The following is a 25,641-nucleotide window of genomic DNA, read 5'->3' as shown; positions in this document are numbered from 1 at the left end:
TTCAGAGATGTTAATTTTACCATGACTAGGCGAGAAAACATCATCCACAGAATTCAGACACAACACTGGAATTGCTACCGACTTCAGTCTACGATTTGGACTGGCATCGGTATAATAATCATCGATTGTTGGGTATCCAAACATGACTGAAGTGAATCGTTTATCAAATTCTCTGATGGATTTAGCCTGAAAAACAAAACCAAATTATATCTATTCTTGGAACAAAAAGAAGAAATAAAAATATTACATAAAGTTTCTCTCTCCTACCTTCATGACATGATCCATATCAATTTGTTTTACAAACATATGCCGGTGCCTGGAACAAAAGAATTTCAGAAGTAAACATGAAGGTCATTCCTACCTTAAACATACCTAAAATATATATACAGCAGGAGTAGTACATTGATGTTGGTGCTGAAGTTATTTTTTTAAAGGACTTTTGTTTTTTTAGAGACAGGGTCTTGCTCTGTGGCCTGGGCCGGAGTGCAGTGGCATCGTCATAGCTCCTGCAGCCGCAAACTCCTGGGCTCAAGCGATCCTTTTACTTTAGTCTTGGGAGTAGCTAGGACTACAGGTGGGTGTCAACACGCCTAATTTTTTTTTTTTTTTTTTTTTTTTTTTGAGACAGAGTCTCACTCTGTTGCCCAGGCTAGAGTGAGTGCTGTGGCGTCAGCCTAGCTCACAGCAACCTCAAACTCCTGAGCTCAAGGGATCCTCCTGTCTCAGCCTCCCGAGTAGCTGGGACTACAGGCATGCGCCACCATGCCCGGCTAATTTTTTCTATATATATTTTTAGCTGTCCATATAATTTCTTTCTATTTTTAGTAGAGATGGGGTCTCGCTCTTGCTCAGGCTGGTCTCGAACTCCTGAGCTCAAACGATCCGCCCACCTCGGCCTCCCAGAGTGCTAGGATTACAGGCGTGAGCCACCGCGCCCGGCCTCGCCTAATTTTTTTGAGAAATATTTTGTAGAGATGAGGTCTCGCTATTGCCCAGTCTGATCTTGAACTCCTGGCCTGAAGCAATACTCCCGCCTCAGCCTCCCAAAGTGCTAGGATTAACAGGCATGAGTCACCGTGCCTGGCCAAAAGTACTTTTTTTTTGATTTAGGAAGAATGAGCCAATACTGTAATAATAAAAATAAAAGTAAGTGTTGTTTCATAACAAATTGTACATATACACTGCTACTAATAAAGCAATTTTGTCAAAAATGCCTTAAGCCAGAATCTTCCATTTGGATAAATTACTTAATGATATTATTTTAAAAACTGCTACATTAAAAACTAGAATATTTTTGCATACTTATTTTTTAAATGTTGGTCATTTTTCTCGTACAACTGATATTTTAATTCAAATCACTCTTCACTGTTCTTGCTACTGTCTCCCATTTCAGTGAGTACCTGAATAATTAATGATATGATGATCCTTTAGTATTTTTTTAACATTATTTATAATCAATGTCTGTAATATAACAAACAGGTTAAGTTTAATCCAATGTTTAATGTCAACTCAAAAGATAACTATGGTTTTCAACAAGTCATGTACAAATTATACTTTTTGAGTTTATATTTATCAATTCACTTAAAAATTCAAGGTAACATATAATAAAAAATAAACAGAAACCGCTCCATGTTCTTTGCTACCATGCCAGTTTAACTGTCAGAAGACACACAGACAATTCCAGAAAAACTAATGCAAAGACAGTATTTTGGTGATAAAAGAACCTCGAGGGCCGGGCACCATGGCTCACACCTGTAATCCTAGCACTTTGAGAGGTCCAAGTAGGAGGACTGCTTGAGGCCAGGAGTTCAAGACCAGCCTAAGCAACATAGAGAGACCCCATCTCTAAAAAAATAGAAAAATTAGCTGGGCATGGTAGCACACGCTTGAGAAGCTGAGGCAGAAAGATTGCTTGAGCCCAGGAGTTTGAGGTTGCAGTGAGCTAGCCCAGGCAACACAATGAGATCCTGTCTCAAAAACAAAACAAAACAAAAAAAACTGAAACTGTGAGAACTGAGAATGTCTAAGTGAGCTGCATTCTCCTAAGTCTCTCAAACATTCCATGCCCACGAGCTTAAGGAGCCATATTATTCAGCACTGAAATCACTTAATACTTTACTTACTACCTAGGAAAGAATTAGGTACTGAGAAGATTAGCAACAAGTAGAAAGTCCAAGGAAATAGCTCAAACATTACTTGACTCATTTTTATGCTAATGATTTTACTCTTCTAGAATTGAAAGTGATTAGAACAGAGATCTTCAAAGTGGGGCACATACCTTAGGGGTTGTACAAGACAATCCACTGGGATTCAGAAAGAAAACATCACAACTTTTATCTATATTTTTAACTTATATGTACGTTTTTCAAATTTCTGTACGCATTTACAATATAGAGAATATTTTGGTACAGTAGTAAATGCACACAATGTATAAATAAATATACATTTATTTATGTATGTCAGTAGTGTTATGCTTTACAACTTTTTTACTGGTAGGCCATGTAATCTAAAATGTTTGGAGACAAGAAGTTTTAAAGATAACTTACTTATTAACTGAAGACTGGAGACAGGTTGTCAAATAGTAATTAAAAAGCAGCCAGTTTAGGGGTTTTTCCAACGACTCTGTGCAAGCAAAAGTATTCCAGCCAACTGAAAAAGTTGCAGCTGCCATCAAAGGAGTTTTGGGTCCAGTTTTGCCCAGGTAATTTAGCAGCAGCATTCTAAAATGAGGAGATACAGGAAATTCAGTGATTAATTTGTTATATTTCTCAAACATCCTATTTCTAACTATAGACTTCATATGAACTATGGAGAAGATAATATAAACCAGAAATATAAACCAGTATTTAAGTCCTCTATCTTGGAAGAGTCTGCAAATATCTTCCTTCTTTCTTTACGTTCATGTATGTATTTATCTTGCAGTCAGCCATACTGTGAATGGGACAAATCATAAGTTATTCCTTACATATGTATCTTATGAAATTAAACATGAGAGAAATCTACCCTAAGAGTGGTTTTCAAGCGTGGCTGCATGTTGGAATCACCTGGGGAGTTTTTAAAACTACTGTTGGTATCTGGGTTTCACCTCCAGAGATTCTGAGTTAATTGGTCTAGGTGGCCATCCTAGTCACTTAGGATCCTTGTACCTCGTATCAACTTTCTAAAGGGCTCTCTAGCCTAGAGTTAGACTTTCTGAGTTGTGGTAGAACAGTTGGCCCCTCAAGTATTTAGTTTATTAAATATGAAATGTTTGATTTCAAATCAAAAGATGTAGTTTATTTTATATCAAACAAGAAGCAATACAGTTGATCAAAGTACGTGCCTATCGATACAGTTTTGCCATCTTAATGGTAGCTTGTTTATGCCAGCAGTGAAGAAGGCTGGAGAGCTAGTGGCGATGAAATTGCAAAAGGCATTTTCCACAGCGTGTTAAGAATTTAATATTTTTTCTTGCAAGAAGTGGTCCAAAGCCTGGAAGAAGTGGTAGTCAGTTGGTACAAGATCTAGTGAATATGGTGGATGACAGAGAGTTTCCAAGTCCAGCTGCTGTAGTTTAAGCAGCATATGGTCAAGCGTTGTCTTGCAAGAGGATTGGCCTGTCTCTATTGACCAATCTTGGCTGCTTAATCGCAAGCATCCTCATCATTTCTTCCAACTGGTCGCAGTGGACATCTGCTGTAATCAATTGACCAGGTTTCATGAAGTGGATAATACCAGTGCTGGACCACCAAACAGACACCATTAGCTTTTTTTGATGAATATTTGGTTTGGACTGTGTTTTGGCACTTCATCTTTATCCAACCATTGTGCCAAACATTTGTGATTGTCAGAAAATAATCCATTTTTCATCACTTATACAGTATAGAAATGGTTTGTCTTTATGTTGTGACAGCAAAAAAGGCAAGCTTTGAGATGATTTCTCTTTTGATACTGGTTTAATTCATGCAGAACCCATTTATCCAGTTTTTTTTTACCTTGCCCATTTGTTTCAAATGGCCCAATATTGTTAGAATAGTAATGTCAAACCTTGTTGCTAATTCTTGCATAGGTTGAGATGGATTTGTTTCCACTGCGGCTTTCAGCTCATCATTATCTCCTTGGTCTCAAGTCGCCCATATGGCTCATTTTCAAGATTTTTTTTTTTTCTTTTTTTTTTCCTGAGACAGAGTCGCACTCTGTTGCTCAGGCTAGAGTGCCATGGCATCAGCCTAGCTCACAGCAACCTCAAACTCCTGGGCTCAAGCAATCCTTCTGCCTCAGCCTCCCGAGTAGCTGGGACTACAGGTATGCGCCACCAGGCCTGGCTAATTTTTTTCTATATATTTTTAGTTGTCCAGCTAATTTCTTTTTATTTTTTTAGTAGAGACAGGGTCTCGCTCTTGCTCAGGCTGGGCTTGAACTCCTGAGCTCAAACAATCCACCTGCCTCGGCCTCCCAAGTGCTAGGATTACAGGTGTGAGCCACCATGCCCGGCCATTTTTAAGATTTAAAAAAATTTTTTTTTTGTTTTTTTTTTTGAGACAAAGTTTCGCTCTGTCACCTGGACTAGAGTGCTGTGGCATTACCCTAGCTCACAGCAACCTCAAACTCCTGAGCTCAAGTGATTCCCCTGCCTCAGACTCCTGAATAGCTGGGACTACAGGTGCATGCCTTTATTTGAATCAGAAGCTAGATAAGCTCTATGTATTAGGATTGGAATGTCTCTTAAGTTTCTTAATCCAGGGGTTCTTTCTCCATCTCTGTCTGTTTCCTTGTAGTTTATTTTTTTTATTATTTTGGTGAGAAAGGGGGTCCTTTTCCTATCAAAGGAAAAACACCCTGTTTTGGGGTAACATCTTGGCATTATTTTGCTCTTAAGTAATAACCAAGAACTATTCTCAGCTACTTGGTCGTGTCTACTCCTGGATCTTTCTTCTCCTGAGTTTCCCTTTCAGCCCTTCCAGTTTGTGCATTTTACCTTCCTCCTAGCAATTACTGACCTCTGCTAAAGAGTAGGGTCACCAAAACTAGGACCCTAGAATGAATCCTTCGCGGGAGAGTCAGCATTATCCTTTAATGGCCTAGTGAGCCACAGTACTGTATACAAGCAGTCCAGCTGATCTAAAACTGCTGTCACAGTCACCCTGCAAGTCATTTGGATTGGAAAAAAGAATGAAGGAGAATTTTTACCCATTTCTTCTGTGTCAGAACCTGGGCGATTAAGAAATCAAGTACCGAAAGTTTACTGAGAAATGGAATTAGGGTATCATCCTTTCTCTTAGCTGGCACTGTTAAACTCAGATTTTTGACACTGTTGTTAGATTAAACTCAATTATGGTCCCTCTCACCAAAATAGAACTACGACAGGATCAAGAAAGTTAATAGAACAAAAAGAAAAGTAGAAAATATGTGATAGGAGATAAGGACAAATAACAGGAAGGAATAGGAAGAGAAAACAAGCCATTAGATTGTTAAGTATGAAATGTCCAATTTCCTTAAGTACCAAGTTTGACAGTCGATACCTCTGACATTTCACTTTGACACTTCTTTTATGTTTATTGTGAAGGTACATCCTCAGCCTTTCAAACACACTTTTTGGCTTGTGATTATCTTTCACATTTTTTTCTTAGAGCCATTTTTGTGAAACCATGGATGTCACAAATTTGTGTTATTTTCAATTTTGAGTTCTGTTGTGGAATCAATGCAATGCAGACAGCTCAAAATATCAATGAAGTGTTTGGGAAGGATGTGGCTAATGAACACACAGTACATTGATGGTTTGAGAAGTTCTGTTCTAGTGATTTTAATCTTGAAAATGAGGCCAGGCACGGTGGCTCATTCCTGTAATCCTAGCACTCTGGGAGGCCTAAGGCAGGATCACTTGAGGTCAGGAGTTCAAGACCACCCTGTGCAAGAGCAAGATCACGTCTCTACTAAAAATAGAAAAATTAGCTATTCGCAAGGCTGAAGCAGAATGATCGCTTGTGCCCAGGAGTTTGAGAGGTTGCAGTGAGCTCTGATCACGCCACGGTACTCTAGCTAGCCTGGGTGACAGAGCAAGACCCTGCCTCAAAAAACAAACAAACAAACAAACTCAATGATGTCTGAGATTTGGTTCACAATAATCATGAAACTGACCTTTACAGAAAGAATAAAAAGCCACAAGGTGGGAACTGTGGTAGGGCCTGAACTCTGTATAGTTGAATATATATATATAACCAGCCATTGTTCCCTAGCTTGCTCTCCTATTATTGCTTACTACTCAGGAGTCCTATAGCTGATGGTCATAAAGATTCTTAGCTTTCTTTCTTTTTTTTTTCCTGGTCAAATGAAAGAGCGGGAGTGGAGAAGGAACAAAGGAATCTGTAACTGGTTGTGGTCAATTGGTTGTAAACACCACTGCACTTGGACCAACCTCTCAGCTTTCTTCATTGCTCCCATAGATAACATCACTCTTGTGAAACCTAAGGCTTGTTTTAAAAATATCTTGAAGGCGTTACATCCCCAGAGGACTGGCGGCCCCACCTGGACCAGTGGTCCATACCAAGGAACTGACTCAACTGGTCTTTCGACCCCCAACGAGGAACTGGCTCAGCACAAGACAGTTTCTACGACCCTATGGTTCCACCTGGAACCCAGCCAATCAGCAGACCCAACTGCCTTGCCCTTTGCCTGACAAACTACCTTTAAAAATCCTTTCTCTCGGGCCGGGCGCGGTGGCTCACGCCTGTAATCCTAGCACTCTGGGAGGCCGAGGTGGGCGGATCATTTGAGCTCAGGAGTTCGAGACCAGCCTGAGCAAGAGCGAGACCCCATCTCTACTAAAAATAGAAAGAAATTATATGGACAGCTAAAAATATATATAGAAAAAAATTAGCCAGGCATGGTGGCACATGCCTGTAGTCCCAGCTACTTGGGAGGCTGAGACAGGAGGATCGCTTGAGTTCAGGAGTTTGAGGTTGCTGTGAGCTAGGCTGACGCCACGGCACTCACTGTAGCCTGGGCAACAGAGTGAGACTCTGTCTCAAAAAAAAAAAAAAAAAAAATCCTTTCTCTCAAATTCTCGGGGAGACAGATGTGAGAATTTCCTCCCTTCTCCTCGCATGGTGCCTGAGATATTAAACTCTTTCCCTGTGGCAACACCTGTCTCAGGGTATTGGTTTCCTCTTGAGCAGCGGGCAATGAAACTGGATGGGCCGTGACAGTCAGAGTTGGGTGATGTGATAATTATTAAGGCTGAATGATGAGTTTATGGGGATACTTCTGTCTTTACTTTTATACATTTTGGAATTTTCTATACATTTTTGAAGCTTATTTACCAGCTTATTGGGAGACTGGGATGTGACTGGGTCTGGAGTGGCGTGGGTTTCTTGACTAGACTCAGTTATGGCTCAAAGCCCACCCTTGGCCTCAGGCATCACAGGTGTGGGGATCACAGGGCACTGGGCAGAAGGATCTTCACAGATTATGCTTTTGTCTGTTGCATCTCCATAAGAAAAAAATGTGTCAAGCTGTAAAACACATCCCCAAGTGGTAAGCCCACTTGGGGCCGTGTCACAGTGCTAGGCAACTAGAAAGGGTGCTTCCTTCAAACAATTTACAAGACATTAATATTCAATCAGCTGTAAAGGCTAATGGTCAAGTTCTGCCTCCAGGCACTGAGGGCTCAAGGAAGCATGAATAGACATTTCCCAGGAGCTTCTGAATAGAGAATCTGGGCCTGTTTATGTAAGGTCTGGCCTTTTAAAAAGTCAAGAATTTGTACGATTAAGAGGAAAAAGTTCAGCCCTTACCCTGTTCTTTAGGTCACTTTGTGGGGCTAAAGAAAGAGAAGCTAAATTCTGTCCATTAAGCACAACAGAGATTCTGCCTGGGTTTTCTGCATTGATTTAGATTTCTTCCTTTAGTAGGTCAAGTCAGAGGTTCCATGCTAATGTAAGAAATGTATTCTTTTCTCTTAGTTTTATGTTTATCAGAAACTAAAAAGCTGTAGTTAAAGCCTATTTTTCAGAGCATATCATTTGTAAAGGCTATTCATTTTCAAGTAAATAAACTAAGCTATTTTGAAAACTAAAACGACAAATAAATCAATTATAAAATTAAGAAAAAATACCATTTTCTATTTCAAGTGTTTCCTGATTTTAAAAAGTAGTTTTGGACAATAGTTTAGGGAATATAAAGCATGGTAAGATGCCGGATAATAAAAATTTTGGATTTCCTTAAGCTCACTGTCATGAGAACACCAACCAAAAACAGTAGTAGAAATAAGCCTTTATCTAAACATGGCAAATAAAAGTTCCAAATAAGGCCCAAAGTAATGGCAAGCAGCACAAATTATAATATTCACGTGCTTAAAATAGCAGCTGGAGTAGGGGGTGAATAACCAAATTTCAGTGTCTAGGAGAGCACTCCATAGTAGATCCATTTGCCCAGCAACTGTAAAATAAAACAAAACAAAATACCACCTGGGGAAAAATAATTTTGAAGGCCACTGCAGTTGGAAAGAGCAATAGGTGATTATTTCTGTGACTGGAGGGATGAAAGTCATGCTGCCAGTTCAGCTTCCCAACCAGCGAGAGGGGTGGCTGGAGTGCGTCAGGGAGTCAGAAGGTCAGCGTGGCAACCGCTGAGTGATGCGAACCAACTTCATGGGCTTCAGATGAGCCTCCAAGCTCACAAAACCCAGAGAACTTCTGTCCTTTTCACTGCAGTGACTGGTAGTCAGTGGTCCATTAAAATTATTAAAAATTCACCTGAATTAATTCCTTCCTTCCTTCATTCAACCACATGTGATAAAATATGATAAAAATAATCAGACATTTATTTAAAAATGTCTTTGCAGCCAGTTTATAGTCCGCTGAAAGAGATAGCCAACAAGATTGCTTCCCTCTCAGAAAGTATTTTGGAAAAGGAAAATCTTACCCTCCCATTGAAACCCCAGCTGCCAGAAAAGGAGCAGAGGGGAACAGGCTGTGCACATGGTGGATAACTGTCTCTAGGTCTTCAGTGTTAGCACAACAATAAGTCCTTGGCGTCTGGAAGTAGTGACAAGTAAAGCACAAAAATTAAAATGTGAGGTTAACGATTTGCATAATGCAGAAATGTAAATAAGAGCAAGACATCATAAATATGAGAAAACCACCTTTGCACACACTACAGTGATAATGATTTATCATTTTCACATCTTGCAGTACACATATATGCCATTTAAAGTCAACACGATTTGGGTTGGCACTAACAAAAAGCCTGTGAACATGCAAGGAAGGCTTGGTGCAAACACGGCGCGACCAATATAAATACCTTAAATGAAATAGATACGAAATACCGTATGCAAATGTGTCTCCAACTTAACAAGAGAAGAAGAAGTGGAGAATTATATTTTTCTTAATAGAAATAAAACAATCTATGCCTGAAAAAGCCAAAATAATTCTTTATTAAAAAACAAGCAAGCCAGCAAAAACGGCTTTCCAACTGTGCCACAAAAATTTTAAATTGTAGCTAATTTCTAACTAGGAAACTGTCTTCTCCACTTTGAGTGCTGTTAGTGAAGAAGTGTGGTTTTCTTGTGCTGCCTTTGCTCTAGATCAAGCAAAATAATTTTGATTTACTAATCAAATGTTTTCTTTTACAATAGTATATATGCATGCACGTAGCCCCAGCAATGTTACACTGCAATAGACACTTAAAATGTTAAAATATGTAAAACTGATTATGCCTCAATACATAATGCATTTAAACAAATGGTTTTCATGTGAATTTCATCGATAAGGTTTTGTTTGTAGCTGAAAAGCATCACAGATGTTTCATTTGAGATCTGGAAGGAGGAGGCACTCCTCTCTGTAGAATATATGTGAACATGTATGTATGAATAAAGTATATGTGAGAAAAATAACCAGAAATTTAACAGGGAAATAAATCTGTTAACATCACTCTAATAAAAATATGGACACTAGTCACCTGCACCACCCAATTTTATTATTCCAACAAACCATGATCACTAAGAAGGTTATGTATCACCCACCGTTCAATCACTAATAAATAGTCTGAGAAAATTACAGTTTTCAGCAATCCCTCCAATTAAACTCATCCCTGAAACATGGCCTATTGCCACTGTCATTTTTTGAAATCTGCAAATATGTAACTCTCTAGAAGGCAAATGTTAACCTGACAGTATTTACAATGGCTCACATTTATTGAATCATTATATTTGTGTCCACAAAACCCTGAGGAAGATCCTATCATTATATCTATCTTATAAATGAGGAAACTGAATTTAGAGACGTTAAATAACTCTTATTAATATAACATCTTAACAGATAATAAGTGACTATGCTGAGATACTTAAAAAAATACTTTGCGATTAAACGCCCTCGAGGGACACAAGTTCAATCTAAAATCTACACTAGAACAGTGTCTTCTACCATGCTTATCATAGTGACTTCAGAATTTGTCATGAGAATTTAGGTGAAGAAATCCTTACTCAGCATTTTTATTACATTCAAATCTATTCACACTACACAGCTTTAAAATTTCTGAATTATTTATGAATAGTCCTCAATATGGCTTTAAGTCAGTGGTCCCCGATCTTTTTGGCACCAGGGATGGGTTTCATGGAACACAATTTTTCCACACAAAGATTGTGGGTGGGGGGCAGCGATTTTGGGATGATTCAAGCACATTTATCGTGTAGTCAAACCTCTCTGCTAATGATAATCTGCATTTGCAGCCGCTCCCCAGCCCTAGCATCACCGCCTCAGCTCCGCCTCAGATCATCAGGCATTAGATTCTCATGAGGAGCCGCAACCTAGATCCCGCGCATGCGCAGTTTACAGTAGGGTTCGAGCTCCTGTGAGAATCTAATGCCGCTGCTGATCTGACAGGAGGCGGAGCTTATGCAGTGATGCCAGCCATGGGGAGCAGCTATAAATACAGATGAAGCTTCACTTGCTCACCTGCTGCTCACCTCCTGCTGTGCAGCCTGGTTCCTAACAGGCCACTGACTAGGTGTTGGGGACCACAGCATTAAGTGATGTATGTGTGTATATGTATGGACGCATGAGTACATACACACTGACACATAGACGCGCACAGAGTTAGGGCATTAAAAAAATAGCCTATGGAAAATTACTAGGCTCACAGAATTTTAGTGTCAGCAAAGACTATAGAGGTTAGCTGGTTCCTTATTTACACACAAGGAAATTAGGGCCCAGCGAGGCTGAGTAGTTTGCTGAAGATCACAAAGTAGCAGAGCCTGGATTATATGTTCATAGTAAGTGAACTAACTCCTGTAGAGCACCAGGGTTCCACGAGGTAAATAGTAAATAAATCAATTATCTGGTGCCCTCAAATATAAGGTCTGATTTTTCTCTAAATCTTTTTCTCCAAATACATTACATTAAGATCAAACTCATATATTGCCAGTAAAGGAGTGTTTTTTTTCTGGCACTGCCTTTATTTTAGATAAAACAATATACAGTCTGATATATTAATTAAATATCCAGTTCTCCCCATGCTGCTAGCTTTCCACTTCTTACCCAGTCTCTGTCATTTCCCCCCCAACCCCAAAAGCAGGTATTCATTCCCAAAAATTTTGTCTTAGGCTTGTATCTGCTCATCCTCTGGTCAATATCCCATTCCCGAAGGTCTTTTTCACCCCTGTATCTTCATCAACCACTTCTACCCTGTGACCAAACCTAAATACACCCGTACGCTCTTACTTTCATCCTGAGCTCCAGACCCAAATTTCCAAGTTCTAGAAGGCAGCTTCCCGGTAATGTTCTACCAGTACTTCAAACTCAAAATGCCCAAAAGCAAACCCTTTTTTCCTCTTAATCAAAGCTCCTCATCGGCTCCTAACTTCCCATTTTTCTATCATTGGCACCTCTATTTCCTTAGTTACAGCTGCAGGTGACATTGCCTTCTCTCTCTCCCCTAACAGCACAGCCAATAAACTGCCAAGTCCTGCAGCTTCTTTCTCCTCAGCATCTCTTCAGGAAACACGGGAAACCCTTTCTTTCCACTCTAGTAAAGGCCTGGTCAGTTGGATTCTCTGAAGAGGGCCCCTGAGGTGAGGATGTTGAGTGCAGGCAGTCCATTTGGAAGGTGATGCCAGGAGGCACCAGATTCCCAGCAAGATGAGTCAGGAAAGGTAAGAAGTCAATAAAGAAAATGTTACCAAGCAGTTATGGCAATGGGCAAGACTCAATCCCCTTGGGGTCCTCTGGGAGATTTTGGTGAACAAAGCTTAAAACTATCCCAACTGAGTTGCAAGTGAGCCAAGTTATTTATCTGCCAATTCCCTTTAGCCACTGGTGGAAGGCTACCCCTGGAGGACATTAACTCCCTAGCACTTGCAGGTGGCCCTTCAGTGGCTAGGGAAGGCTCCCAAAGAGATGAAGGTGCTTGCGGTTGACGCGCTCAGTTGGGCATGCGTGGGAATGGTGTGTGCCCAGCAGGTGAGGGTCTGAAACCAACTGTCTCTGCTCCCAGGCCTTTTTCCTCTCAGCTGGATTGCTGCAATAACCTCTTCGCTGGCTGACACCCAGTTTTCCTCATAATCGTCTATAATCCTACATCCAATGCACTGTCAGATTTAATCTTCTTAAAGAACACTTCCAGCTCTAAGCACGACAGACTTTCTGCTTAAAATTCTTCATTGTCCTTCCATTGCTTGAATTAAGTACAAATTCCTCTGCCAAGTGTTCAAGGCCCTCTACAATATGATGCCAAGTAACCTTTCCAGCTCTGTATTTTATTATTTCTCCATATGTACAGATTCAGGCCAAGGGGAGACTGCTGTTCTCTTGTTTGCTAGGCTCTGTTCTTTTTTTTTTTTTTTTTGAGACAGGGTCTTGCTCTGTCACCCTGGCTAGAGTGCAGTGGCATCATCATAGCTCATTGCAACCTCAAACTCCTGGGCTCAAGCAATCCTCCTGCCTCAGCCTCCCAAGTAGCTGGGACTACAGATGTGCAACACCATGCCCAGATAATTTTTTCTATTTTTGGTAGGGTGTCTCAATCTTCCTCAGGCTGGTTTCGAAATCCTGACCTTGAGCAATACTCCCGCCTTGGCCTCCCACAGTGCTTAGGATTACAGGTGTGAACCACCTCATCTGGCCTGATGACTCCTTAATATCCTTGCCACCTGAGTAAATTTTACCTGCCTGGTGTCCTTTACTGTCAACACTGCCTGTTGACATTGTGTCTTGGATAAATGTCACAGCAGGGAAGACTTGGCCCTGTCCTCTAGGACCTCTCGGCCTTCCCTAATTCTACCCTTAACTGCCCTGTCCAGCCTGCTCCCTGCCTCGCTACCCCATGTGAGTCTCTCTCTGTTACTATCTGACTCGCCTCTATCTCTGACAGTCAGCAACACTTGTCAAATTGACCTGAGACACACAGAACTGAAAGTGAGAAGACCTGGTTAATAAATTCTGATATGCCAAATTATGTGGTTATATCACACAACCTATTGCTACTCAATGGGCTCCAACAGGAAACATCACACGTCTTCTTTCCTCACAGGATCTAAAGTTAGAAACAAGCAGAGTCTACAGCACGTGGGACCCATTGAAGGAAAGATTCACCCACAATACACAGCAAAGACACTTAGGGGGCAAAACACCGAATTGGTAAGCTTTGCAAAAACTGTCTTCATGCCTGCAGATACAACTAGAAGCTATCTGTCAATTTATGAGATGGGGTCTCGCTCTGTCACCCACACTGGAGTGCAGTGGTGTGATCCACAGCTCACTGCAACCTCGAACTCCTGGGCTCAAGCAATCCTCCCACTCAGCCTCTTTAAAAGATCTGTTGTAGAGACAGAATTTTGCTATGTTGCATACACTGGTTTCAAACTCTCTCCTCAAGAGATCCTCCTGCCTATGCCTCCCAAAGTGCTGGGATTACAGGCTGAAGCCACTGAGCCTGGCTGAGTAGCTTTTTATTTATTTTTTATTTTTTACATGATCCCCAATATTCTGAAACTGAGAACCTTTTTAGACAAAAGACATCAGTTAATTCTCAGCTACGAGGGCTACTAATACAACCAACAACTATTCTATTGCAATAATTCCTGTCTTTGTCTATGCTTCCAGGACAGAAATAGGTGAAACCACCTCATCAGAAAGGGGATGAAGGAAGACCTGGCAGGGTTCAGCTGCGTGGTTAAAACTCCCAGGTGAGATGAGATGGAAAAAATATTCTGGAAAAGTGCAGAAAATCGAAAAGATATATAACCTTCCAACAGATGTGTGGACATAATTTGACAATAATTATAAACCAAGATTGCTTAAATTGTTCAACTACAGCTATGGTCAGAGAGCAAACAATAGTACTTTGTTTAATGGCTGTTAAAAGTTAGTTTTTTTAAAAAAGTATTGAAGAGAATAATGAAATATAATTAATTCCTCATTATTCATATATAATGGGAAAAGAATAAAGTATATATCTTATATTTATGAACTACATCTAATTTATCCTTCTTAATCAACTAAGGGCTTCTAAAAAGTAGACAAACTGATTTCTCCCTAACCTGAAAGATGATTTTCTTGTCCTCGGTTTAGAATATCTGTTTTAGAATTAAATTTTTAAAAATTTTCATTAAAAATTTTTTTTGATCTAGAAAGAAATTTTAAAATTCACCGTGTTAATCAGGTAGCCTGACTCTCTCTAGCTATTCTTGGAGGAGATTAATTTGCTAATCTGCAGCAGAGAGCAGGACTCAGAATCCCTCTCTCTCAGGGCTGGGGTTACCGCACATCCAACACCGAACCAGGCTGCCTAGGATTTTAGTTTTCTGCCTGGCAAAATGAAAACTGAAAAGACACATAAACATCTTTTTAAAAAATCATTTAAATTTCACATCTACTTTATTGTTAATGTCTGATAAACATTAGGAACTTAAAATATTTTATCAGGAAGTTAGAATATTTTATTTTACAATCTTCATCTCTCAAGTATTTCACTATCTGCACTCCAATATTGATAAGATGCTATTACATGAGCTCTGTGATTCTTGTGTGGATGTGGGCCCCACCAAAAGGAATAATCCTTTTCTAATACAGGACTAATTATGCACTTTAATTGATCTCTACAGGGTGATTTGTTTTCATTCCACCCATCCCCTGTCCAGTACCTAGTGAACCGCCCAAATTGTCTCTAGGAAAATTCATCTTATTTTTGGAATATGAGTTCATTAAATAAGAAGTCAGAGAAAAGATAAGTATACCACATACATAAAACCAGCAATTTAACGAACAATCATTTTACCTAGTCATCCACAGACATAGAAAATGACCAAGTGTCAACAAAGGGCCCCAGGAAATTTCCTGGCCAACTCTGAGGCCAAGCTGGCCTCTGTGCCACATTCCTGCTAATGCTCCAGATGGCTGCGGTACATGCTCGTGCAGTCATGCTCTACAAGACCAGCCAGCTACACCAATAAATGAGCAGTTTTGCTAGCGGCTTATAGCAGGTCAGCCACGCAGACAGGAGTTATTGTCAGTCCAGGCTCCTAAGAGGCAAATCTCATGCCCTACCCTGGCTGGGTTTGGGACCAGACGTGGCTCACCTGGGTCAGGGAGGCTGCCGCATGTAGGACCACTCATTACCTGCCAGGGGTTTGCAGCCCTGTTTGCACATTAAACTCATGGAAGAGTGTTGAAAAAAATGACAGACACCTGGACTCCAAAGGAATCAAAATCTCTGGGGCATGGGGTTCAGGGATCAGTATTTTTCAAGGCTTCCCAGAGGATTCTATGCTCAGAGAATAAAAGAAACGGGGTAAGAGCTAAGCCGAGAGAGGAGGATGCTGACAAGAATGATAAAACCTACCTAGAGTGACTTGGGAGAAGGGACATCTAGTTTGGTGGGGGTCCCAATCCCTTGGATTCCTTGCAGCACGTGGGGAAGTACTCCCAAACATCTCACACCTTATAGGATCACCTGCTACATATTAAGCATTCAATAAATGGTAGCTAGCTATTAAATTATTATGATGATTTCTAAAACTCTTTAATTATTTAATACTTTTTATTTGGAAAAGAATTTTAAATATAGAAAACTGTACAATCAGTTGTGTGCCCACCACTTATAACAGTTGATATTACTGGCCTGGACTCATCAAAGTTAGGAGAAAATTCTCAAGGATTAAATGTGTTCACACAAACATTCTGGCTGAGACCAACCTTCCCGAGTTGCAAGGTTATGATGCAGGTGAAGGGAAGAGCAGTTGGGAAAGGGCTGACTTGGGTGGGACAAAATGTAGAGCAGGGAGGTATTGAATGTGAGAAAGAGAGTGCCTGAAGGTGCAAGTGTGAAAACGGAATAGTGCCCTGGCTGGCCCTGCCCTCTAAATCCCTCCTTCCTTAGGACATACAGGGAGGTTGGTCCCTTAACCCTCTCTGAACGCCTGTCTCAGAAAACAGCTCAGGAAGGGAAAGAGCTCTACGTCCCTCTGACCCTATTAGCTTCCATGGAAAAGCTTACTAAGAAACAACAGCAGATTTTTCTAGATCTGAATCCTTAACCAAGCAAAGAATCTGGGGTTGAGGAGAGAATCCTCTGACAGAAAACATTCCTTCCCTCTACCCTCAGATTTTCAGTCTGACTTGACCAGAAGCCAGTATTGAAAGGTCAAGCCACTGGACTAGACAGGCGGAGTTCCTGCCCTAAGGCCACTAACCAGCTTTATGACTTCACGTCAATCACCCTACTTCTCCAGGTGTCCTCAGCTGTGGAAGGTTTCTGGCATTTGAGATCCTCTGAGGCAGAGCCACCAGGAGTGCCAGTCCAGGAAGACATGAGCTGTGGCATCAGAATGCGAGTCAGCGAGTTGTCTCTTCATTAAGAAAGGACTGCTAAGGGGGCAAAGAGAGGTAGCTTATCTAAACAGTGTGCGGGGAACTGAAGTTGGTTTATTCCTTTTTGGGGGGAGGGAGGGATATATGAACCATTGTTTTTAAAAAATTTAGTTTTTTAAATTGACAAAAATTGCATATATTTATTGTGTACAATATGATGAACTGAAATACGTATACATTGTAGAATGGCCAAATCAAGCTAATTAACATATGCATTAACTCACATAATATTTTTTTTGTGGGGAGAACACTTAAAATATGCTATCAGTGATTTTCTACCCTCTGCTTCTATAATTCATAAACTGGCTTACGGTTCTGTCGGAGCCCTTCATCTTGCCAGGGGCTGCTGTTTGCCGGTTTGAGAAGTTGGTCCACAGGCCATACTTTGTGAACAGCACTGCTTTAAAGAGTCTTCCGACTTCCACTTGACCTTGTTGGCTCTCCCTTACCTGCTGAGCTGGCTCTAACTTGAAGTGGAAAGCACCTGAAGGTGGCTTTTCTTTTTAAAGCTTTATGAGATATAATTCACATACTATACAATTTACTCATTTAAGAGTATAAGTCAGCAGGCCGGGTGCAGTGGCGCATACCTGTAATCCTAGCACTCTGGAGGGCCGAGGTGGGAGGATTGCCCGAGGTCAGGGGTTCGAGACCAGCCTGAGCAAGAGCGAGACCCCCGTCTCTACTAAAAATAGAAAGAAATCAGCCGAACAACTAAAAATAGAAAAAAAATTAGCCGGGCATGGTAGCGCATGCCTGTAGTCTCAGCTACCCTGGAAGCTGAGGCAGGAGGATCGCTTGAGCCCAGGAGTTTGAGGTTGCTGTGAGTTAGGCTGACGCCATGGCACTCCAGCCCAGGCGAGAGTGAGACTCTGTTGCAAAAAAAAAAAAAAAACAAAAGGGCCCATATGTAGCTTTCAACTCAAATGTAGCTAAGTTCTTTGTAAATTATCATCCCTAAAGTACATGAAATAATCAGTAACATTAGGGAGATTGTGGCTAACTCGGATTCCTGGATTCCCACCCTTGAAAACCAATCTTAGAGGAGAAGAAAAGGTCCCATTTACTCCGAGTGCTCCCAGAACCCTGAAGGAATGTCTGAGGCTCAGCTGTTTCCCACAGTGAACAGCCCCAGAGAGGAAAGGTACGAGCTTCTAATTCCTAGTGAGAAAGACCTTTGGCTTTCCCTCAATCTTGCAATGAATGACTAATGGAAAATGAGGACAATACGGTGGCAGAAATTTCTCATTCCAGCCAGTTCTCCTCCACAGGGAGAACAGGCCTCTGCTGTGTCTGTGGAGTAGGTTTTCTATACTTTCTAAATAAAACTTGCTTTCACTTTAAAAAAGAAAAAAAGAAAATTTCTAGTTCCTAATTCTCCTTTGCAGGAGCCATAGTAATCTCTATAAATTCTAAGTGTATCTCTAATGTATTACAGCAAACACTTTACTTTCGCAATTGTTCCACTCCTAGGAGAACTGCTTACCCTAAATTCCACTTCACCTCTGCTAGTTCTTGTGGGTTAATTTCAGATAGAGACAGTTTCTTTCTGTTTGATTTTTGCTGATTCATCTTTTGCGTTTTTTTTAAGCCTACTCTAAGGTCTTACTTACTCTGGGTCTGAGCCACACTAAATTCTTTCTGGAACAAGGCAAGGTATAAACAAACATTAAATAAATAAATAAAATAAACAAACAGAAGAGTTCCTCTAGTATGAAACAGTAACTGTTCATAGCTCTAGAACAGAAAGAAGGATTATCAAGGGATCTAAATATCAAATTTAGCCCTTACCTGATAATATTGGCATCTTGTTTTTGTGATCCAATTTAAGAAAGAATAAGGATGTAGAATGACCAGAATGTAATTATAATTATATCCTTTTAGAACTACTTTAAAAAAGAAATGTAAGGGAGTGAATTATAATTAAATATATACTTTTTGTGCCCTAATCACCTAAGAGTTAATACAGTAGCAACTATGCCTTATATCAAAAAGCTTTATTTTATAAGATATTTTCACATTCATTATTCCATGTGAACTTCAAACATCCTTGTGAGTTGGCAAGTGCATGTTATTATATTATTATCATTTTCAGATAAGAAAAAGAGATACAGAAATGACTTTTTCTCTATTGCTTAGGTGGATAGTTGTGAGAACAGAACTTTAACTTGGGGCTTCTTACTGAGTCCAAGGTACTTTCTGCTACACACACCCAAGCTGCTTGCCAGACTGTAGCTCTAACACCTTAGTTTGCATTCTCCATTTTGATACAGATATTTGCTGGGGTTAGCAGTTCATCAGAATTTAACCCACACACTTTTTAAGACACCAGAAACCAAGCTACTGCTATCTGTTGGCTTAGAACTCTGTGAATTCTTTAAAATAATTTTTAAAAAGTGTATATACTATCCCTTTGTGAGAACTCAAAGTATTATTAGAGATTTTTCAAAAATCTAATTAAAGTTTATGGGTGAAAGTTACTGGGTTGCTATGTTCTTTCAAAGTAAATTCCTAATTAATTTTAAATGCTACGGATACAATGTTTTTGAAGTCTCCTCCTCTTTTCTCTACTCTTTCTTATTTATTGTTTTCTAAGATCCCCTTTTGCTCTACTCACTCTTCCTAAGAAATCTCAACCACTCCTGGGATCCGACTCTTCCCTGTGCACTGAGAACCCTCGTCTCTCTTGCTCACACATCTCTCCTGAGGACCAGTCCAGTATATGCAACTGTTCACTAGAAATTTCACCTGGATGATCTAAAAGCACCCTAAACATCTAAAGCAGAACTTATTATCTTTATCACACCACAATCTTATACACTTTGCTAAATTTTGTATTTTAGCAAATATCAGCGCCTTTGACGCCTCTCTCTTTACTTCCCACAATACAATTAATACTATTCTATTCTTTCTGCCCCATGAATACCACTCATTTTTGTTCTGTTCTCTTCATCCCTCCTACATCTGCTTTCAAGCTCCACATTATGAGTAGGTCTGTAGTTAACCGCTTTCCACCTGTTCTCCCAGCCGCTAGCTTCCTCCCCCCTTCACCTCTTTCCTATACATCCCTGCCATAGTTCTCCTCCTAAAACAGGAACATGATCACATTATGCCCCCACTTCAAAATGTCAGTGGTTCCACACTAGGTTTCTTAGGATCCTACACATGATTCTTCACAATCTGGCCTGACTCTTGTGGAAGAATTCCTGTCGCTTCCTGAACAGTAAGAGGGAGTAGAGCATAATGGTCAAGAAGGAAGAACATAGTCTGATCCCTTGGGTCTGAATCCTGGCTTTGCCATTTCTTGGCAGGGAAAGTTCCTAATCTGCCTGTGTCTCATTTTCCTCATCTGGAAAATGGGGATGATGGCAGCTGTACTTATCTAAATCACTGGGTTTGTTTCTATTGCTGAACATTAAGTATGAAAAGACGTGACTGATACATTCCAAGGACTCAACAAATATTAGATAAAAAGATGATGATGATCATCCAGCCACAAGAAAGTAGTTACTATTCCATGCTATTTTTTTTATTTTTTATTTTTGAGTCAAACTCTCGCTCTGTTGCCCAGTCTAGAGTGCCATGGCATCAGCCTAGCTCACAGCAATCTCAAACTCCTGGGCTCAAGCAATCCTACTGCCTCAGCCTCCTGAGTAGCTGGGACTACAGGCATGCACCACCGTGCCTGGCTAATTTTTCTATGTATATTTTTAGCTGTCCATATAATTTCTTTCTATTTTTAGTAGAGGCAGGGTCTCGCTCTTGCTCAGGCTGGTCTTGAACTCCTGAGCTCAAGCGATCCTCCTGCCTTGGCCTCCCAGAGTGCTAGGATTACAGGTGTGAGCCACCACGCCCGGCCTATTCCATGCTCTTTAAATGCCTTGTTCTTTAAACTAAGAGAGTCTCTATCCCTCTTCTGGAGGCTTCAAGATCCAACTCAAAATGTTACCTCTAATAGGAAGTTCTCCCACGTCCCTAGGCACTTCGTTTTCCTTCCCTCTGTGCTCTGTAGCCTTAATATCTTCCTGTGGTGGCACTGAGCACTGAGTTTTGTGTATTTTTATGTACCTGACTCTCTCCCATAACCAAAGTTTGAGCTCCTAAGGATTAGGGTTGTCTCATTAACATGCATTACTCCACACCCTATTGCCTTGCACAGTGCCTGATCTAATAGGTACACACTGCAGCTCTGCCAAATGAGTATATCTTTGTCTCCCACTTTATAGAGACCTAACAGGCTCTGCAGCATATTATTTCCATGAGAGCCTCAGACCATTTCCTCCCCCTTTGTATCCTGGAAGCGCCTAGAGGAATGCACAGCAGACAGGAGCTGTTCAAAATGATTTGCTTGGGCCATGGCCACAGTGACAAATTCAAATCTTTCCCTTTGCAGCACCACCTGTCTACCAGATTCCTAAAAGACTGGACTGAATGAGGGAATGTGAACTTTCATATCTAACTATTTGTTATGAGGCACTTGAGTAAGACCATAAACACTTTACAACTTTTTGCTTTTGAAATCGTAGGCATCTTGACTCCCTCCAGAGCTTCTAAGTCACTTGTAAGGCAAAGTACAACAGCTCTTTCCAGCACGACTTAATTATTTATAGTCTTAATGTCATTCTCTATAGACTCAAAAAAAAGTTTCTTTCAATTCTGGAAGAATTGCCTTTGATGGTTGAGCTGGTGAGGGGCTAAAAGGTAAAAAGCTGCAAGAAAATTTCAGAGAGTGTAATATTATCTCATTGCAACTCACAGATTTAAGCGGCAGATAAAGCCGATGATATTCTAAGAGTTGAAAGAACTTCTATCCTAGCAAAAATTCAACATTAGAGGGAGGGAAAAAAAAGACTTGATTTAAATTGAAAAAGTTTAAATAACATTTCTGCTACATGAACTTCATCCAGCAAAAAGACATAACATGAAGTCAGTCCGTTTCATGACAAAAGTAAATTTCACAGGTTAAAAAAAAAAACTATCACTGTACTAGTTTGTTTTGTACCAGTTAATTTTTAAAGGAAATGTGTTGTGCACTATAAATGATATGGATGAGTATCTACTGATGTCAAATTATAGTAAGTACAAAATTTTAGTTATAAAATATTTTTTTTCCCCAACCCCTCATAAAATAAAATCTTTAAGTCACAATAGTATCTATGGACATAAAAAAGTAAAATAAAAACATACAATCTTAATTTCTATAAAAGTATATTACATATATTTTATTTATATATAAGATCCGAATGAACACAGACTAAGGGGATTTCCTTGGTTGTATAATTATGGGTCTTACAGATTTCCTTTTTTTGGCTTATCTGTATTTTTCTATAATGAACTTGTATTGCTTACATAAACAAATAGTTATTTTAAATAAAAAGAATATGCTTTTTGTTATGAAACTGGAAATGATTCTTTCAAAAATTAAGACTGTTCTCATTTAAGTTTACTTACCAAGAGATTCTCTCCCGCCATTCCTCTGTTGTTAAAAACCACACATCTAAAAACCAGGAAAGTAATTTTTGTTATTTCTACACATGATATATAATATTAAAATCATCTTATTGATGCTGATTTAGAGCACGATAAGATTTTAAGACTCTGTTCTACAGACATGATAATGTTTGACCATTTCATCTAAATGCACTTAAATAAAATTCCAGTTCTCTAAATTCAACCTGTGGGTTCAAATTAGAAACCATACAGTGAAGTCATGTTAATTTTTCCTACCAAATGAGCAGAATTTTTATACCTTCTTCCCATGCATATATGTGAGTCTCCAGTAAGTGTAATTAAAACGATTCTAAACACAAGTCAAATTTAAATGTGTTTGCTTCAAAGAAAAAACATATGTCCTCCACCCATTTGTAACATTAATAGGTATCTATTTATATCCTAGGAAATAGCCTTGTTTCCTCAAGGCTCAGCAAACACGGAAGCTGGAATTAATTGTACACAAGGGTAGAGCTGCAAAGAGCCTGGCGCCGGAGATAGTAGGGTGGGCCGGCACTATGCTACTACATGGGGTTCAGTGGACCTAGGAGAGGAAAGATTATCTTGTGTTTCCTCTGATCCTGCTTGTATCTCCTGCGTAAATGAGTCACGTAAATGGCTTAGATCAATGTTGGCTCAAGGCAAGCATTCACAGAAAGTTAGCTACTAGTAGCATGCTAGCTTTGAAAAGTTATCTGGGCTGGAGGTGGTGGCTCATGCCTGTAATCCCAGCACTCTGGGAGGTCGAGGCGGCAGGATCACTTGAAGTCAGGAGTTCGAGACCAGCTGAACAAGAGTAAGATGCTGTCTCTACTAAAAATAGAAAAATTATCTGGGTGTGGTGGCACATGCCTATAGTCCCAGCTACTCAAGACGCTGAGGCAGGAGAATCGCTTGAGCTCAGGAATTTGAGGTTGCAGTGAGCTAGGCTGACGCCACAGCACTCTAGCCCAGGTGACAGAGAGAGACTCCATCTCAAAAAAATAAATAAATAAATAAATTTATTTTGCTTTTTGTCGCTGTACTTATCCAATCAATCAAGGCCATTTAAGATTCAAATTCTCTTGCTTCAGGGTGCTGCTGGCCATTGCACAAACTCTGTACATAGTCCCTGATGAACTAACTGTCCTACAGAACACACACAACTCTGACCCTCTTCTGGCACACCACCTTCATTCAATGTGGTATTCAGGAAATGTTTTTGCAAAGGAATTCACTCTAGCATCTCAAAAGTCACATAGAGAATTTTATTAGGTCCAGCTGAAAGAAACCTCAGAAATCTGATATGAGGAAAAGCTTAAAAATATCACATTTTATTGACTCGTTTAAGACAAGCCTCAAATATACTACAAATACATGCATAAAAGATGGAGTAGGCTCAGCTACTTTTTTCTTGCTAAAAAGAATGACAAGACAAGACTAGATATAAATAAAATTTAAGTTGGCCACTTGTATTTACTTGCATAAGCACCTTAGTCATACAGGAATCAATGCTACAGTTAATTGTGACCTTGAACCTTGAAGCTCCTAGTCATTCAGAAAAGAACATTTTCAGAGTGCAAACGTTAAATAAGGATTAAAATGGCTTCTGGGGCAAGATGTCATCATGTGATGCCACTGAGAGAAGGCAATGGAACCAGTGAGGGGAAAGAAAAGGATGATCTGCAAACTCAGGAAAAAACTGCATATACATCTGGGATTTTCTTCCAAAGTGCAGACTGGGATATTTGCACTTTCCTTCAGGCAACTTTGGAAAGTGGATCATAACTCTGGCATCTCTTGCTAGAGGCGAAATTGTGCTGATCTCTCCATAAGCCTTTGTTCCTGACAATGTTCAATCAATCGGCCGCAGTCATCATTGTATACTTCTAGCCTTGGTCGTGAGGTAGAGGGGGTAGAGCAAAGCAGCAATTTTGCCCCTTTCTCCCACTTCAGCTGGTGATAAGCAACCAGCTTCTTTTATTTAACCCATCTTCTACCCTGACAGTTATCAGGGAACACTGTACATATAGAGCTAAAAGAGCTGATTGTGAAACTATTGTTCCTAAGGCACTGATAAGCCTGTTAACTTCTGTAACAATTTCTTTTTAATTATCATGGAGACATAATAGTTGTACATATTTATGGGGTACATGTGATATTTTGATAAGGCATACAATGCCTGATGATTAAATCAGGGTAATTGGTATATCTATCACCTCAAGCAAACAACTTTTACAGTTTATTCTAAACAATTTTAAAGGATTTGTATGTGAGGGAAATTGTTCTGCAAAAGTTATTTTTCTTACATATTTTAGCTATTTAAATTTTCTTCCCAAAACAAAAAAAATATAAAGAGAAGAAATATCAAATAAAGAATAAATCTGATATGAAGAACTTTCTGTAACAACAGAATCCATTAACCAGGGAAGCAGCTGAGTTTCCTTTTAACAATGAAGGTTAAATAAAAGACAGAGACCACCTATAATACAGAGCTTCTCAATCTTTAGCACTAGGTACATTTCAGACCGAATAATTCTTTGTAGTAGTTCTGTCCTGTACATTATAGGATGCTCAATAGCATCTGTTTTCTACTGACCAGATGCTAGTAGAAACTAACCTCGATATAACAATCAAAAATGTCTCCAGACATTGCCAAATGTTCCCTGGGGGCAAAAGTGTCCCTTGGTTGAGAACCACTGTTACTGTGAGATGGACCAGAGAGAGCCCTGAATCTGTTCAAGGCCAGGGATCTACCAGAACACATGTTGTGGTCTTAAATACTACATGAGTAGGAGCAGATTCTGAGCTTGGGCACAGAAGAAAAGCATTGAGAAGTGCTTGGGAATAGAGTACCTTTCTAGGCCTGCTTTCCAAATCTGCATGATAAAGAGATTTTTATCAGACAGCCTTAAATATTTTTTAGTTCTAAGATTCCCCAAGTCTTTGAGTCTGAGAATAGCAATAATAATCAGCAAAGGGTGGAGTGAGAGGAACATTCAGGGATTAGCTAATCATTCTATACTGATTTCAGGTAATAATAATATAATAACAAGGTCAGGTGAGGTGGCTCACGCCTGTAATCCTAGCACTCTGGGAGGCTGAGGTGGGAGGATCACTTGAGGTCAGGAGTTTGAGACCAGCCTGAACAAGAGCAAGACCTCATCTCTACTGAAAACAGAAAAAATTAGCCAGGTGTGGTGGCATGAGCCTATAGTCCCAGCTACTTGGGAGGCTAAGGAAGGAGAATTGCTTGAGCCCAGGAGTTTGAGTCCAGCCTAGGCAATATAGTGAGAACCCCATCTCTAAAAATAAAATAAAATAAAAAAAT

General features: G+C 40.0%; 1 protein-coding gene across 3 annotated transcripts in view; it reads right to left on the bottom strand.

The window, feature by feature from the left end:
- ABHD3 (abhydrolase domain containing 3, phospholipase) overlaps window positions 1-25,641 on the bottom strand; it is a 43,673-nt gene that overhangs the window by 5,196 nt on the left and 12,836 nt on the right. The window contains exons 4-8 of one of the 3 annotated variants that reach the window (XM_069468194.1): window positions 22,293-22,338; window positions 8,902-9,014; window positions 2,547-2,720; window positions 268-316; window positions 21-186 (exon numbers count right to left, since the gene is read on the bottom strand). In XM_069468194.1, coding sequence (XP_069324295.1) covers window positions 21-186; window positions 268-316; window positions 2,547-2,720; window positions 8,902-9,014; window positions 22,293-22,338 — 548 coding nt within the window. Of the gene's footprint in view, window positions 1-20; window positions 187-267; window positions 317-2,546; window positions 2,721-8,444; window positions 9,015-22,292; window positions 22,339-25,641 lie in introns of those variants that run through there. The other 2 variants (XM_069468195.1, XM_069468193.1) reach the window with 2 other exon arrangements.

The sequence above is a fragment of the Eulemur rufifrons genome, chromosome 5, assembly GCF_041146395.1.
Source record: "Eulemur rufifrons isolate Redbay chromosome 5, OSU_ERuf_1, whole genome shotgun sequence".
NCBI lineage: Eukaryota > Metazoa > Chordata > Mammalia > Primates > Lemuridae > Eulemur > Eulemur rufifrons.
The sequence above is the reverse complement of the archived record's forward strand: the minus strand, read 5'-3'. Positions and strand labels throughout refer to the sequence as shown.